At 39.2% G+C, this 18,581-nt stretch overlaps 1 protein-coding gene across 2 annotated transcripts in view; it reads right to left on the reverse strand.

Annotated features, from left to right (window-relative positions):
- LOC126378355 (cyclin-T) overlaps nt 1–18,515 on the reverse strand; it is a 41,568-nt gene extending 23,053 nt beyond the window's left edge. For both annotated transcript variants that reach the window (XM_050026629.1, XM_050026628.1), the window contains exons 1-7: nt 18,230–18,515; nt 9,963–10,080; nt 7,947–8,054; nt 6,077–6,185; nt 2,667–2,803; nt 1,105–1,255; nt 346–453 (exon numbers count right to left, since the gene is read on the reverse strand). In XM_050026629.1, the coding sequence (XP_049882586.1) occupies nt 346–453; nt 1,105–1,255; nt 2,667–2,803; nt 6,077–6,185; nt 7,947–8,054; nt 9,963–10,080; nt 18,230–18,378 (880 nt within the window). In that variant the 5' untranslated portion in view covers nt 18,379–18,515. The remainder of the gene's footprint in view (nt 1–345; nt 454–1,104; nt 1,256–2,666; nt 2,804–6,076; nt 6,186–7,946; nt 8,055–9,962; nt 10,081–18,229) is intronic.
- Between the last annotated feature and the right edge of the window lie 66 nt (nt 18,516–18,581).

The following is an 18,581-nucleotide window of genomic DNA, read 5'->3' on the forward strand; positions in this document are numbered from 1 at the left end:
TAACTCATTTTTCAAATTCAAATTCAAAAATATCTTTATTCAGTAGTCAACATAGTTACACTTTGAATCGTCAATTTTTCATAACGAACGTCTCATCCGCCTAAAACTACTGCAGCTTCTCACAACCTGTATAGCCGGGGGAAAGAAGCTGCAAGAAAAACCTCGGGACAGGGCCCTAGACGTTCTTTAAAAAAAATAAAAATAAACATAAAATATTGTTATACAATTGAGTAATTTAGCTGCCTGATATCTATTCTCAGACAGTTGGTGCACCCGCTATCGGTGTTCGTACCGTTTCCGGGTCCGGTTATGTTATATAAATATGACTATATTTGTAGGACTTACCTTTATCAAATGACTTGTCGAAGTCGTCTGTGGGCGCGTGCTTCTTGTCGAAGGTCGGCGCCGGCGTCGACGACGACGAGGCCAGCGGCGCGCTGGGAGACCCTCCGCCTGGAGACAAGAACCAGAATCAGACTCATTTATTCAACGTAATTATCATGGATAAACATGTTGAAGGTCAATGTAACATTTTTGAATTTACGTCATTTCGCAAGGTGTTATGGCTGAGGAGAAGAAATGACAAGAAACTGCAACAGCAACACATCTTTTAAAAAACCAATGAGAGTATACATTACAAGTTATTTAACTAAAGGAACACATTAAATATCATTTATTTCAGTATAAAACATACGAAATACAAGGTGTTAGTGACATCGTAACGAATACTGAGAAGAATGATTCAGCTCATTATTCTGAGTTAATATCAAGTGGAATTTTCCGTTGAAAAATGCATGATATCGTTTGAGGTTTTTTTTATTATTTTCAATTCTATAATTACTATTTCAATTCTATATTGGCAATGGAAAATGTCCACTTTATATTAACTCAGAATTATGATCTGAATCATGCCCCTCAGAATACTGAGGGTGATGATTCAGCCCATTATTCTGAGTTGATATCAAGTGGAATTTCCTGTCAGAAAATTCATGACAAAAGTGAATTTATTTGAAATTATTTTCAGTTCAGAGCATACTCCACCACGCTGCTCCACTGCGGGTTAATATGAAATAAATATTTATTTTTTTTAAAGAAGGAACTCACTGTTGGACATGGTCATCATCTTCCTCTTGAGCCGCGAGGGGCACTTGTCGAAGATGTGCAGGAACTCAGCCGTCAGCTTCTCCAGCAGCTCTGTGGTGACGCTGCGGTCCACATACGAGAACCAGTGCCGGCCCTCGCTCGATTGCGGGATCTGAAGGGAATGAGTTACTTAGACTCACTGTGGTCCTGTGGTACGGACCCCGCCGGCGTGGTCGACGATTTCCCAGCGCTTATCGCTATAGACCCACTAGGGTCGATAAATTCTTTCAAATATTTTTCCTCTCAGACGATACCCTGAGCCGAGGTTCGCGCCCAACTGGGCACCCCCCCCCCCCCCCCCCGGGGTATGGCGTCAGACGTCACACGATGCGCGTGTACGATAACGTCAATGTGTAGTGTTAGTTTTTGTTTTGGTATTTTTTTATTTTATATATTTTTTTGTCTGTGTACTTATTGATTTCCGTGTGGTTTCTGTCCTGTGTTAAATGTAATGTACCTGTCTGTCTGTGTCTGTGGTGTCCGGAAGTAATAAATGTTTCTTTCTTTCTTTCTTTTAGTGTCTGTGTAAAACGAGGTTTTTGGTTGAAGTGTGATTATGGTCAACTGCTTGCCTATCGTCCATAAAAAAGAAGATACTTACATATCGTCCATAAAAAACACTTCCTAATTTCACTTTAAGTTATACCTGTCATTTTCTTATTCGCCGAAAAGGAAAGGGACGGATAATTGACAGCTCTTGATTTTAGGAAGAATGAGTAAATAAATGAATAACCCGGGCGAATCAAAAAGGCATCTCGCTGGTATGCAAATCGTTTGACGCGTGCTGTCAACATAATTCTGTCGGATTATTGGCCAATGCAAAATTTTTAGACGGTTGTTTTAGATTTGTGCTTAAAATTGACGTCTATTCCATAAATTTTATGCTTGTCAATCGACAAGCATAAAATAATCACCCGTCCCTTTCATTTTCTACGGATAACAAAATGACACATATAACTTAAAATAAAATTAGATGGTGTTTACAGGAATTAGCACCATTGTGATACCTATTTTAATCGTGACAACATCTGATTGTACTGTATTTAAGAGAAAATTAAATTAAAAAAAAATAATGATTCTGACGGGAGTAGAACCCGCAACGCTTGACAAGCCGTGACGAACCATTACACCACCGGTATTTAATGTAAATACATATTTTTGGCCGCCAGGGTCTAGTGGTTAGAGCGTTAGGCTCACGATCTGGAGGTTCGGGTTCGATTCCCGATGGGGACATTGTCGGAATCACTTTGTGAGAGTGTCCTTTGTTTGGTAAGGACTTTTCAGGCTTGAATCACCTGATTATCCGAAAAAGTAAGATGATTCCGCGCTTCGGAGGGCACGTTAAGCCGTTGGTCCCGGCTATTAGCCGTAGAAACACCTCCACCAACCCGCATTGGAGCAGCGTGGTGGAGTATGCTCCATACCCCCTCCGGTTGATTGAGGGGATGCCAGTGCCCAGTAGTGGGACGTATGTAGGCTGTTTATAAAGTTTTTGAATTTTGATTTGGTGCACAACCACTTACCGCCCAGTTGCTCCACTTGGAGGCGAGGTGTATGCAGAAGCAGGCGACGACCGTGGGCCGATACTGAAGACACATGGTGGTGAGGTGAAGGCTGTTTGACGCCATGAAGTATGACGTCTGGGCCAGGTCCTTGGGGGCTGGAAGGGAGAGACCAGAGTGATAATTCCCGTCCAAGGTTCAGTTTGTTACGACTTGAAAGGGTAACGTTGTGAACCTAGCTCAGGCGCTGATGGGGAGCGGAGAGTTTCCTTTCTGTACGTAGTATTATTGAGCGTTGGGCTCACGATCCGGAGGTCCCGGGTTCGAATCCCGGTGAGGACATATCACAAAAATTACTTCGTGATCCCTAGTTTGGTTAGGTCATTACTGGCTGATCACCTGATTGTCCGAAAGTATGATGATCCGTGATTCGGAAGGCGCGTTAAGCCGTTGGTCCCTTACTGATGTAAGTAGTCGTTACATGAGCCAAGTCAGGGGCCTTTGGCGGCTCAATAGTAACCCTGATACCAGGGTTGATGGGGTTGGTAATCCACCCACAACACACACTATAGAAAAGCGGCATCTATATATTTTTGGGGGAACGTAGCCTGGATAGTTTATTGACGTTAAATAAATGATTTTGAGTGTGAATTAGTATTTTGTAAGTTGAATAATAATAGTTTGTTTGAATATAATATTCAGACAGAAATGGTGGCTTGGTGGCATGAGAATTATTTAAGAAACAATAGGTGGTAATAAATTGTTATTCCAGTGAATGAAACATGTTGAAATATTTGAGATATCTTAGATTTGACGGGAATCGAACCCACATTCCTGTATTGTATTATTTCACTGAACTTCTCGAGACACTTTAAGTAATTATTTTTGATAGAATGATACAAAATTCTTCACAAATTTTGACCATTTTTTTATAAATTTCATTTAATAGTTTGTTGTACGCAGATTTTTTTTTTTAAATTTTTAGACGGGATTCGAACCCTTTTTTTAAACTTTATTTAAATTCATAAGTTTGTGATTAGTTTGACTAATTTTGTTTCTACGGTAATCAATTTAAAACAAATATAAATAAAGTATAAAGTGCAATGGTACATGTACCCTAGAAAAAAAAAAGAAAAAAAGAATATAAAATGTACTATATGACAGCAAAAAGATTGAATGAGGATAAAAACTGCATATTTCTCCCAACAGGTGGCGCTACTGTTTAGTGTTTAAATTTTGACAATTCCCCACACTATTTGAGTAAGCAAACACATTGTTTTGGTTATATTTTACACTATAACCCTTTGCACAGTTTATTCCCTAAAGATCGCTAAGAAAAAAGCTTATTTTCAATCAAAACAGCCTTTTTCCAACTGATGGCTTTTCTTTTTCGTAACTCATCCTTCAGACGGGATACACTCCACGTTGCTTCACATTTTATAGCAATTCATCACGAATTTCAGCTGGACAGTATGGAGAACGAACGAACGAACGAACGTGCTGGACGAATTTATTAAAACCATCATAGAAGTAAAGCTAGAAGGAAAGAGAGGAAGGGGAAGACCAAGAAGAGCTTACATGGAACAGATTAAAGAGAAGGTTAACGTCGTGTCTTATAGGGAAGTTAAGGAATTGGCCTTTGATAGACTGGAATGGAAAATGCTACACCGACAAGAGCGCGGCTCTTAAATTGATGATGATAAGTATGGAGAACTGTCAACATTTAGGAACACTACAGTGCTGCCACCTACAATAGAGCTTCTAGTTTTTATCCTCATTATTTTTTTAATATGTTACTAAGTGACTGGCAGGTTAGATTTATGTATTTAGATTAAGGATATAATGAAAAAAAAAAGTTTTAATGAAATTATAGACGGAAGTAGCCTTTAGGCTACTTATACGCTATTTCTTTTCTGACACTTTTGGGGGAGGCGAGGTATATGCGTACAGCACACTCATAATTAGCTATAAGAACTTGTAATAATAATAAATAAAATAAAATAAATAAATAAATAAGAAACAAAGCCTCTTTAAACGCATACGAAAACAAAATTCTCACACACGAACGATCGTTCATGTACTTTCGACAGAGATTAGACAGGAACGCATGCGCTAAAATTAAAAAAATAAATAAAAAACAATTCTACAGAATTATCGTTACGCTAACTTAAAGTACAAATTTAAAAAAATGGAAATCTGAATTTAACTGAAAAAAGAAAAACTAATTTTAAGCGCCAGATATCATCAAATCACCTCCCTAACAAAAAAAAAATTAAGTGTGATGACGTAATGAGTAGTGAGATAGGGGTGGCACACATATTTGACATATTCAGTTACATACCTTAGTATAGTACAAGTTGAAAATACATAGCCTGTTGTTACTTTCTTTTTTTCGTATTCGCTTACGGCTAAGTTCCTGCGGGCTCGCTAATGGCAGGGTCTCCTTTCATTTATAAAAAAAAAACGAAAAAAAAAATTCCGTTTGCGACGTTTAACTTCCATATTAAATAGTGTTTTTTTTTTCTTTAACGTTACGTTTTTACGTTACGTTCGTCGAACAGAAAGCTTTTGAAGCGTGGGTACTTAATTCATCTTGCGATGGATGTGCTTCTGGCTACCCCAATTGGGTATGCAGTGGTTAGACTATATTTAATCTTAATTGAGACAAATAACGTGTAACTCAAAACTAAAAAAAATTGTAAATTAAAAAAAAACATATAAAAATCAATAAGCTTATCAAGAGCTATTTATTTTTCAATTATAGAATTAATAAAAATGTTTTTATAAATTAAAATTTTAATGACAGTACTGGCCCCGATTCCTGCAGACACCTAATTTTATTTTAATTTATACCCGTCATATTTCTATCCGCCGAAAAGAAAAGGGATATAACCCGGGCGAATATAATAAGCATCTCGCTGGTATGCAACTCGTTTGACGTGTGCTGTCAACTTAATTCTGTCGGGTTATTGGCCAATATAAAAAATTGGGAGGGTTTTTAAAATTCGTGCCTAATATTGTCGTGTGTTCCATAAATTGTATGCCTGTCGATGTCCCTTTCCTTTTCGGCGGATATGAAAATGACAGGTATAACTTTAAATAAAATTAGATGGTGTCTAGACACCAGCACCATTGTATTTTAGTTTTATTTTTATCAATGTACATTTTTTCTTAGTATGGCAACACTCAGACAGCCTTTTTAAAACGTTCTGGCCCAAAGGACTTGATTCCAGGCCATAACCTTTATAAAAAAATTAAAACCTTCAAATATGGAAGTCAAACGCCGCATTTCAAAAATCGAACAAATAAGTACAAAACAAAGAGACCCCGCGTCCCTCAGCGCCCGCATTCACAAATCGAACCGCCGCGCGCAACGTTTCGTTCCACGCAGCCGCACACGTTCCGTTACACGCTCCGAACGCTTGTCTCACCTTTGACAAGGTGACATGTGCGTACGACGTGCGTGTGAGGGTGGTCGATCGCCACATCGAACCCTAAGGTCTGTAGCAGTACGTTCTCGTTGAAAACTAAATCCTGGGCCTGAAACAAGATAAATCGTGCACTTATTTAAAAAAAATACAGCTGGTGGCTGGCTGGTGGTTAGAGCATTGAGCTCACGATCTAGAGGTCCAGGTTCGATTCCCGATGGGATCACTTGTCGAAAGTCTCTTTGTGAGACTGCCGTTGTCCGAAAAAGTAAGATGATTCTGTGCTTCGGACGGCACGTTAAGCCCGGGCTACTGGCACAAATGCCTCCACCAGCCCGCAGTGGAGCAGCGTGGTGGAGTATGCCCTATACTCCCACCTGTGTGCGTGATTCTATATACATTGTGTATGTATTTCCCACCGGGGTTAGAGACTATGGAATTCCATTTGCTCCGATCCTAACACAGTTCTCTTGCTTCTAGTGACGTATGATCTATATAATGTACGCGATTCTCTAAACGTTGCGCAGTAATATTGTTTATGTTTGATATTAACATGTGCGCAAGTCGGAACATGTGAAACGATCACAATGACACGTGTTTGTCTGTTGGAAGTGCCAATATCACGTGGAGACAGACTTAAAAATTATACTGAGAGGGATGATTAGCTTATAATAAATAATAATCATTTATTTCGGACTCATCCACATTGATTACATCCATATTTGTTAGTAAAATTGCAAGCTTACAAAACTAGTGTTAGTAACATACAAATATATTAAAATGGCAAGTCCGGATGGACTCCCCGACGCTGGCGGCCAATCATACGACTGCGTGCAGCCGAATCCAGCGAGCCAGCATCGGAGAGTCCCACTGGTCAACTAGCGCGCGCAGGATGGTGTTGGGACTGTCGCGCGTGCGGCGCAGGATGGAAGCGCACCGCTTTCGCATGATGGCTGCAAATCCGTCCGTGTTAGCCGCAGCGAACATCGCGGAGGCACTGCAGTAGCACTGCATGATTCAGAGTTCATATCAAGTGGAATTTCCTGTCGGAAAATTCATGAAGATGATAGTTTTTTTTTTTTTTCAGTTCTATACTTTTGCAATGGAAAATTCCACTTGAATCATGGTCTGAATCATCCCTCAAAGCTTTCGTTACGATGTCACTTTTCCGTCACAAAATTAATGCTTTTTGTGTTTTTTTTTAATAATAAGTATAATTTTCTTTTCAATGTATAGTACATTGAACCTTATCTTTATTTTATATTTCTTTTTTTATGTATGTTTTGCAGGCCGAAGACATAACAACATTATTATTTAAATTAATTTACCACCTTTTCGTATTTTATGTGTTCTCGCAAATAAATTGATTTGATTTGATTTCAATTCTAAACTTTCCCCCGGATGAGGGGACGCCTGTGACCAGCAGTGGGACGTATATAGACGCTGACGTACAGGGACGTGCGTGAGTTAAGGAATCTACTTCCGCATCAAGAATGCTGATGTCAACTTTACATGTATGAACTAGATTAAGAAATTGTATGTTGTTGTAATAACCTAGTTTAAGATTTTAGATGCAAACAATTTATTATTGCATTAGGTCAGTATATACACATAAGTAACTAGTTCTAAGATGTTCTTTACACTACGTTGTCTTGAATAAACGTATCGTGTCTCCCGGAGTCTGTCTCATTTTTTTTTTTTTTGACGTGACTTATTGTAGATTTGCCGCAGATGGCATTAACTACTTGGCCGGACAAATGGGGAGCGCTGAAGGCTCTCACCCGGTACAACGTTTAAGACAACAGGCCTGAGGGTGCCCAGTTGGGCTGGAGTCTGTCTCAATTATCTACACCTTAATTCGTGGGTGACTGACCTGTTCTGTGTACTGTTCGGGGGAGAGCGCGTTGACGCCTTCGCCCCGGTGCAGGCAGACGTGTGCCACCTTGATCACGTACTCCAACTTGCGGGGCTGCTCCTCCACCTGAGGATCAACACGAAGAACAATAAACCACACAATTATTACAGAAGGAAAGGAGGAAGGTCCAGGACAGTGGTGTGCCGTACACGAGAATGTTCCCCTACTTGGAATTTATTTATTATTTATTTTTCGTATTGTAAAACAACAGAAAGTTAGAGGAATTTGACGAAGCAAACAGCGCTGTGTCGCAGGTTCTAAGTTGGTTTACAGTAAATAACCTAGTTCTAAATGCTAAGAAAACGAAGTGTATTAAATTTGTTCTACCAAACGTAAAGAAAGTAAATAATAACATTAAAATTAACGACGAGAAACTAGATTTTGTTGAACACACAGTTTTCTTAGGAATTACTGTAGATTCAAAACTTCAATGGGGCCCACATATTGTATCACTAGCGGGCAAGCTAAGTTCAGCAGCATATGCCGTCAGAAGGATCCGACAACTCACAGATGTACCCACTGCTAGACTTGTCTACTTCAGCTACTTCCACAGCATAATGTCTTACGGTATTTTGCTGTGGGGTCAAGCCGCTGATGTAGAAACTATTTTCATCATTCAAAAAAGAGCAGTTCGCGCTATTTATAAGCTGCGTTGTCGGGACTCTTTGAGGGAGCTGTTTAAAGATATAAATATACTGACGGTCGCAAGTCAATATATATATGAAAACATTATGTATGTACGTAAAAACTTATCTCTCCTTCCGAGAAACTGTGAAAGGCATACTTACAATACAAGAAATAAACATAAAATTGCTATTCAAAATTCTAGATTAAGTAAATTAAATTCATCTTTTTTGGGGTTATGTATACGTTTTTACAATAAAATACCAGATAATATTTTAAATTTGTCAGAAAATAAATTTAAAGCTCACGTGAAGCTTACTTTATGTAAAAAAGCTTATTATAAGATTAATGACTACCTAAATGATAAAAATGTCTGGTATTGAATGTGTTCCTCTAGTTATTAAATAACTTGTAATGTATATCCTCATTGGTTTTTAAAAGATGTGTTCCTGTGGAGTTTTTTGTCATTTCTTCTCCTCAGCCATAACACCTTGCGAAATGACGTAAATTCAAAAATGTTACATTGACCTTCAACAAGTTTATCCATGATAATTACGTTGAATAAATGATTCTGATTTCTGATACATACATAAAATAACGGTCAAAAAGACCTACTCAGGCGCCACTTTACAGTAGATAAATACAGTAGATAAATACCTACACTCATTAGATAACTGTGAGTGAAACGAACTCAACAGTATTATGTTGCATGCAAATAATCTTTATACTTTTAAGATTCAGCATGTAACCTTAAAATGTACCCAATTTTAATTTTGAAAAAAAAATATTTTTTAAATAAATTCACGCCCGTATCCCTAATGGGGTGGGCAGAGCCACAAGTAATCAAAGACAACTTGCAGCCACTGTTGATACGATGTCGTAAGTTGGATATGATGAACCTTATGGTGATAAGGGATCAGCCTATCGCCCATAACATTAGTCCATCATGTTAGAGGACACAATCCCTCTGTCGGTTTTTACGACAAACGGGTTTTAAGTCGGTTTTTCGTATTGAAAAAACTCTTTATTAATCATCATCATCTACCCAACATTATCCCGTTTTTCACTGGGTCCGCTTACCTAACCTGGAGGTTTGACAGGTCCGGTTTTTTTACAGAAGCTAGATGATAATAATTTATTATTTATGTAGTTAGTTAGTGGGCTCTGTTTTCCGCATTCAGACTCTAAGGGTGGTATTAATAAACTAATCTCAGCTGAGACTGCCCTCAAGATCATGCTCAAGTCTCTGTATTTTAAATGAGAACTGTCACATTGACACGATCTTGAAAGCAGTCTCGAAGCTGAGATTAGTTTATTCTATTATTTATGTAAATAATAGTGAAACCATACCTTGGCGGCGAGGAACAGTGCAGCGGCAGCGATGGCATTCCTGTGGAACTGCGTGAAGGAGTGAAACGCGTAGAACCTGTGCATGTACACTATCGCCGTGTTGATGCATAGCTGCGACCTGATGCTGGGGTTAAGGAAACCGTATGGGGTGCTTCATTGGTGGTTAACATTATATCATATAACAGCCTCCGTGGTCTAGTGGTTTAGGGCTTATTACACCTACTTGTGCGACAGGCTAGACGCGTCAAGGTCACGGGTGGTTACCATGGTTACGCCCTTTTTTTTTGACGTGACTTATTGTAGATTTGCTGCAGACAGCATTAACTACTTGGCCGGACAAATGGGGAGCGCTGAAGGCTCTCACCCGGTACAACGTTTAAGACAACAGGCCTGAGGGTGCCCAGTTGGGCGCGAACCTCGGCTCAGAGCGTCGTCTGAGAGGAAAAATATTTGATAGATAGATAGATAGATAGAACGTTTATTTGCATGAACACAGTACAATGGTCTTAATAAGAAAGAATTAATCGATCCTAGTGGGTCGATAGTGATAAGCGCTGATTGAGGGATATCGTCGACCGTGTTTGGTGCCGCGAGCTGATTGGCCGCCTCTATGGCTAGAGTAATCGGGTCGTCGGGATCGGACGCCGATACTTTTCAGTATGGTCACTCCCCAGCAACCCACTCCAGACTGTGGTTTCCATGGTTACATGGCCAATTTGCTATTAGACTATACGATCTGATCGGGAAACGAGAGTTGGTGGCGAATAACCATGGCGCCGTGTTCTTGATGCATCTAGCCTTTCTTTTTCTACTTGGACTCGAGATCTGGAGGTCCAGGTTTAAGGACATTGTCTTAAATCTCTTTGTGAGCCTGTCCTTTGTCTGGTAAGGACATTTCACGCTTGAATCACCTGATAGTCCGAAAAAGTAAGATGATTAAATTATTATTAGCCGTAAAACACTTCATATCATAGTGAAAATCACTCGTGCGCAAGCTCTGAGCTGATTCTCGTGACGTGTCATGTGGTCAAACGCGGAATTTGAGAAAATCTGACATATTTTGTTTTTCTGGAAGAAATTGCTCTAGAGCAATAAGGCCGCCCAAATTGTACTGTATTCATGTGTTTTGTCTGATTGTTGAAATTTTAGTTCTGTGCAATAAAGTATATTTGATTTGATTTTGTATTTATTTTCCTATACCTACAGATTGCCTGGAAGAAATTGCTACCTTAGCAATAAAGCAGCGTTTTATTTATTTAACAGATACACACAACAGGTAACAATCATGGCCTGCGAAAATAAAAGGTTACAGATGTGGGTAATAACTAGATTGAAACCCAAAACGTATATACATGGCATGGTTAGGAAATTTTGTAACATGAAGTTAGTTGCAGTTAAGTTACATACATACATAAACTCACGCCTATTTCCCACCGGAGTAAGCAGAGACTATAGAATTCCATTTGCTTCGATTGACACACTTGTCTTGCTTCCTCCACATTCATCAATCGTCTCATACACGCACGCCGGTTCAGAGTAGATCGTATTAAACATTTTCTAAGCACATATCCAATTTGGTCAATGTAAGTCCTTCTAGGTCTTCCTCTGCCAGCCCTACCGTCAACTTTCGCTTTATATACATACATACATAAACTCACGCCCGTTATCCCTAATGGGGTGGGCAGAGCCACAAGTAATCAAAGACAACTTGCAGCCACTGTTGATACGATGTCGTAAGCTGGATAATATGTTATATTATGATGAACCTTATGGTGATAAATATAAGAACCTGTAGTATTTAAGAGCACAAATAACCCTTAACATGGCTAACATAACATAAGCTCACGACTATATCCCAATTGGGGTAGGCAGAGGTACATCCATCGGAAGATGAACTAAGTACCCACACCTCACCGAGCTTTCTGTTAGACCAACGTGATAGGTGAGCCGTATCGCCGTCTGTAGTGGCCGAGGCAACTGTGTTAGTGAAAACTGCACTTAAGTTAAATCAATAACTCATTGGTGCAAGTCCGGTACCGGAGTTCAAACCTGTGCTCCCCGTTTGCGAAGCAAGCCGGTGTACCACCGGACCATGGCTGGGGAAGGCATCTCGCGAGATCTCATCAAATTTTCGGGATCAATCCCGAAGCATAATGTAACGAGATCCCATTCGAGATAGAATAGAGATTGTTTATTATAAAAGGACGCCACACACAAAGACAAGACAATAACATCACTTAAAATTTTTCACAAAACAATTACAAAAAGCGTAGGAGGATGTTCATTAGAATGATCATAAGGTGGTGGTGGACGTCCTTAGATAAAAGGGCCTCAGCACAAGTCGCGGCGCGAACCACGACGCTGGTATTATGTGGACCCTGTTGGGCGAGGTACGAACGTCGTGTTTCATAAATATGCGTTAATATTCGTACATAGATTAAATATTACCAAATTTTGACTTGATTGTGCGAATCTCCTTGAGTTATACATTTTGTTTTGATTATGCTGATTTCCAAAGAAAACTTAATTAGCTTCGAACTAATACAGGACACGCGAGCAGCTTGCTGCGAGCGAACCACGCGACATCTAGTTGAAGTATAAAGGTTTTTGTTTTCTATCAAAAAATACACTTCTCATCAAAAAAATCGAAACACTTCCGTTTTCATTGTTTCTGTCCGAATTTAACACAAAAAAGAATTCATACGATGAAAAAAAATACATAAATGTATAGCTGGCAGTTTGGCCATTACAGTAATAAGCGAAAATTCTAAATTCAAAATTAGAATTTCATTTGTTTATCTTATAAACGAAATGAATCACTGTTTTGAGACAAATGTGTGTTTAGGGTTGGAGTACATTTAGCGTTTAAAAACTAAAAATTGGCGCCTATCCTTAAACTTTTTGTATTTTATTTCAATACTGTGACTTTGGGACGTCTGAAAAAAGGTTTTTTTTCTAAAACGTATGGATACTTCGCCCACAGAAGCCGCCCAAGTTGTGGCATTGCTGGATTCTGGCCTTAGTCAGCGTGTTGTGGCTGCAAGACTGCATCTAAGCCTGTCATCTGTTCATAGATTCTATAAACGTTATCGGGAGACTGGTTTGTTCACGCGCCGTTCAAGATCTGGCAGGAATCGGGTCACTTCTGAGCGAGATGATCGATTTATTGTAACAACTTCTTTAAGAAATCGACGCCTTAACGCTTTTCAACTGCAGCAGCGGCTTCGTGTTGTACGAAGGGTGGCTGTAAGTGACTCTACAATTAGAAGAAGGTTGAAGGATCGTGGACTGGTACCGCATAAGCCAGCAAATGGGCCGAAATTAACTGCAGACCATCGAAGAGCGCGCCTTAACTTTGCACGTGAGCACCTAAATTGGTCATACCTACAGTGGAGCAAAGTTCTCTTTTCTGATGAGTGTAAAATTATGCTGTATGGTAACGACGGAAGGAACAAGGTCTACAGAAGAGACGGAGAACGCTATGCACAATGCTGCATTGAAGAAAAGGTCAGCTATGGTGGCGGTTCGTGGACGGTTTGGAGAGGAATCAGCGCCGACGGTAAGACAGAGCTTGCTTTCGTGTCTGGGCCACGTCTGCCTGCACTAAACTGTCATCGGTACGTCGAAGAGTGTCTCGAGCCTCATGTGATGCCTTATGCACATTTTATTGGCAACGGCTTCATATTCATGCACGACAATGCTAGGGCTCACACCGCGGGCGTCGTACGAGATTATCTTAACGAAGTCGATATCTCTATTATGGAATGGCCAGCAAGAAGCCCGGACATGAATCCCATTGAACATCTGTGGGATGAATTAAAGAGACGAATTCGAGCAAGAGATCCTGCCCCAGAAACACTTAGCCAGCTGCAAGATGCAATCCAAGAGGAATGGGACAATATACCACAGCATGTGATCGTGACTCTCATCCGATCGATGAAGAACCGTATGGAAGCAGTAATTAGAGCTCGGGGAGGGAATACAAGTTATTAAATAAACGTTTTTTAGCTTTTTTTTTCATTTACGTGTGTTGTTTTATCCATTTCCTTTATACTCCATACGGAATAAAAATGACTCATTTAACAAAATACGAAACCTATGAAAAATTCATTTAAATTTAGAACATTAACATTAAGATTTGATAAGCTCATATTACTCACTATTAAACGACATTTAACATTTATTCCTAAATGTACACATTTTTCTGATAATCCTGACAAAACGTAAACTTGCAAGGTGTTTCGATTTTTTTGATGAGAAGTGTATTTTGTTTTAATTAACCTTAGTATCAGAAACAACCTACCTACCTACGACCTACGGGGTATAACGTAGAACCCTTGCCCATACGGGTGAAGACCTCAACGGTTGCAGAGGCGAAGATGGGAGCCATCGGTACGGCAATGCAGGACGGAAGGGGCAAGTCACAGGGACTGTAACCTGTCAGCAGTAACTGTCAGTACTATTTAGAGGCGGAGGACAGGAGTCCTAGTATGGCTTTGTAATAGACTACTCTGGGCGCCATCCCACTTGCGTCAGACAGAGTACTGCGGGGCGGAAGGCAAGAGGGAAACCACTGCCCTATTTTTCCCTAAAAAAGTAGCAGGGAGAATGCTGCACCGACAAAAGCGTGGCTCTTAAATTGATGACGATCACAAAGAAGCAGTTTTCATCATTTTTCAGCCATCCTAACTTTACATTTTTTTTTATAAACAAGACAAAATCCTGAAAATTTATTTCCAATCCCGCGGGATCTCGAATTTGCGATATTGAGTCGAGATTGCCTTCCCCAACCATGACTCTGTATAAAGAAATTATTATTATCAAAACTCAGGTAGCAAAAATGACCACCTGTGGATTTCCTTTGTCACAAAGCTCAATAGTAAACAGAATATTACAATAGGCGGTAGGTACCTGCTTGCAAATAAAAGGCATTCAATTCTTTATTTTGCCACCTTCTAGGAAAACATTTGTTATACTATTATATCCTACCTGCCTACTCCAAATTCGTTTTTTATACCTTACATTGAAACAAGGTTTGGGATAATTATCACTTGCAGATAGTCTTATCCAACTAGCTAACTTTAGACATAGTAAAGAATTTTCATCATTCAAAAAAGAGCAGTTCGCGCTATTCATTATCTGCGTCGTCGGGACTCTTTAAGGGAGCTGTTTAAAGAAATACATATGCTGACGGTCGCAAGTCAATATATTAATGAAAACATTATATGTACGTAAAAATGTATCTCTCGTTCCGAGAAACTGTGAAAGCCATACTTACAATACAAGGAATAAAAATAATATTGCTATTAAAAACTCTAGATTAAGTAAATTAAATTCATCGTTTTTGGGATTATGTATACATTTTTACAATAAAATACCAGATAATACTATTTTAAATTTCTCAGAAAATAAATTTAAAGCTCATGTAAAGCTTACTTTATGTAAAAAAGCTTATTATAAGATTAATAGATAATAGAATTAAAAGAAGATAGCAGGGATCTTCTACTGCTTTTGGTGTGACAGACTTTATGAAGAGAGAAGAAAATGTATCAGTTCGTTATGTTACAACAAATGCAGAAATTCATGACAATCTGAAAATGAATAAAGTGAAGGATGAAATTAGGGGTTCAGTCCTAAACTACCAAGCAAGGCTGAAAAAACATCCCAATGAATTGGCAATCCAGCTTACCAGTCAAACTTATAGGAAGTGACTCAAGAGAAAAGATATACTGGAGCATTCAGAAGAATGAGTGGTCATAGATTAGCTAATTATGAGTAGCTGTCTTCGCTGGAAGACACACTCTACCTGACAATACACTTATACCAAATCTGCTCATAGTAAACAAAAAAAAAAGACACTGATTGCAGAAATAGCCAGGGGAAAAAAAAAATTACAACATGCGCCGCTCCGCGCCTGCGCTGCAGTCGCTTTAAGTGTGCCTTAAGCAATCTTTAAGCAGTTTTGGTTTATTCCCTGTCAACCGGAACTGTATAATGATAATATTCCACATAATAATCTTAAATGCAACATTTATCAGCAATATACCTAATCCAAACTGTATTGATAAGATAAAATTATATATAGTATTTACTAAATACCTAAAACAATGGAATATTTTTTTTTATAAAATAGGCTGGCATTGACCATGGTGGTCACCTGATGGCAAGTGACAATGCGGTCTAGGGTGGGTCATGCTTGCCTAGCAAATGCCTATTCACTCTAGCCTTGAAGACTCCCAGATTATAACGAGTTGGAAAAACAGACAACAGCAGACAGTTCCAGTCCTTTACTGTTTGTTGTTTGTTTGTTGTAATGTTACCGTTACAGTTTATTTTAGGTTTCATTTCTTCGTTTTGTTTTTTGATTGGGTGTACTATACATATACCTCAGCCAACCCCATCGGGGATAAAGGCATGATGCTTTTATTTTTAAGTGTACTTATCATGTTACTGGACATATTTATTTTCAAAGTGTATAGTACAGTCATGAGCAATATGATGTACCCACTTTAGAACCCTGTCGCACTATCATATTTGACATTTAATAAGACTTACGGTTTAATTTGTCAAAGAAGTTAATGTGACATGGTTTCAAAGTGCATACATATTAATACTGGTGACCATACACATATAAGAACTTCTGATCGTACAGTATACCACCCAGAAAAAGTGTCTAATGTAAGTAAGGCTTACATTAGATAGGCTGTACTATCAAGTAAGGCTTTTAGTCTATATTATCTGGTTGACCAATCCCTTGCCTAAGGGATAGGTACACGAAAGCAATGAGGCTGGCATGATCACTCAGGGTGTTCAAAGCCTCGTTAAAAATAAGAATAAAAAAATTTTTAAGTATATTAAGGTTCTATTTCTCTTTTGTTTTGTATTTTGTTTTTTTCCTGTTTGTGCAATAAAGTATTTGTTATGTTACGTTATGTTACTCAATGGTTTTTTTGGCAGTCCTTATTTTTAAGGTCTGCACTTTTCTAAGACTTGTAACTATCAAAAATCCAGACAAAGCCAGGTGGAGAGATGATAGTGTTATAATGAAACTGTAAAGCAAAGTTCAGAAATTTATAAAATGAGGAAAAACACTGTTATTATGATCGACATTTTCCTTATATTTTAGACTGGACAAAGTAACGAATTATATAATCACTTGCATCATTCTCAATATAGGTATAACTATATTGCCATGGTAGCCTAGTTGGTTGAATGCTTGCCTCTCACTTCGAGGTCGAATGTTCGAATCCAGCACAAGCCTAAACCAATGATTGTCAAATTTGTTTTGGAATTCATGTTTGGATCATAAATGATTATCACTCTCTGTGGTGAAGGGAAAATGTCGCGAGGAAACCCATATTCCCGAGAAATGCATTTTTCGGAGGTATGTGATCTAACCTGTATTGGGCTGGTCTTCCCTTCGCGGGTTGGTGGTAGGTCAGATGAGAGAAGGTGCAAAATACTAGCCTTGTAGTAGATGTACCATTAAAGATGGGCTGGTAAACTGTCCCTAAACCGTAACTCAGTGTTTCTTGAAGACTTGTGTACTTTTGAAGTTTGTAAGAGGTTATGTTTTTATGACATGGGTACAAATGCTAGACACCTCAGTACCCTGAAGGCACCACTTACTACGATTCTATGAATAAAACTAGCTACCTACGTGCCTAATCACTGAAATGAACTTGAGAAGTTAGGACGTGCAGATAACATTGTACATGTCTAAAATTGCCGTGAATGACACGACCGTTATCTTTGTTTATATTTTGTTACCAGGAAAATATCGCGCGGGAAGAGATGCGCGAATTCCGAGTAGGTACGCGTGTAAGTAATTATAGCGCCAGACAGGTCGACCACCGTCCTCACGTCATCAGGCGCCCGTTGACAAGATCACTGACCTAGAAACACCACGCTTCCGCGCGTGACCCTAACCTAAATCCTACAAAACTTGCAAATTTAGGTCCCAAAACTGTAAAATGTGCTCACTTACCGTGCGAATCGTCGTTATTACTCACTGAGAGAGCGGGAAACCCCAGTCATCCAAGCGAAAGTGTCCGCTATGACGCCTTCGACACAACCATGTTTCGTCACAACTTTCCACCAGAAAAACACCATTTTAACACTTTTTAAACGTCCAAACACTTGTTTCTAACACTGGGAATGGTGTTTTCATAAATGAAAACATGCTTTCAGACCGCTAAATGCGCGTTTTGACCACATGACTCGACAAAAACATTGCACTGAAAACTTCACATTTTTGAAAAGGATACACTTGAAGCCTCTGGCCCATATCCTGGATAAGATTTGCGGCTTGCTGCCGATATGCCAGCTCCTTATCTGCATCTAAACCGCATTTTCTGCTTGGTGAATTCTGTAGTTGCTCTTTTGTAAAATACCATTTTTCTTGACCGCCAGCCATTGAACGGATGTTCCAATGACTGAACAGGCACGACGGATAGTTGTTCTCCGTCTACGTGCGTGAGTGGGAAAGGGACAGCGCTATGACAGCGGCGACCGGATGTAGACCACGTTAACATTTGAGTGCTTTATGAATGGTAATAATTCATTTCGAAGCTATATCACCAATAATCAGTTTGGAAAATTAATTTAAAATTAACTAAG

This window comes from Pectinophora gossypiella, chromosome 26 (assembly GCF_024362695.1).
Source record: "Pectinophora gossypiella chromosome 26, ilPecGoss1.1, whole genome shotgun sequence".
In the NCBI taxonomy this organism is placed as follows: domain Eukaryota; kingdom Metazoa; phylum Arthropoda; class Insecta; order Lepidoptera; family Gelechiidae; genus Pectinophora; species Pectinophora gossypiella.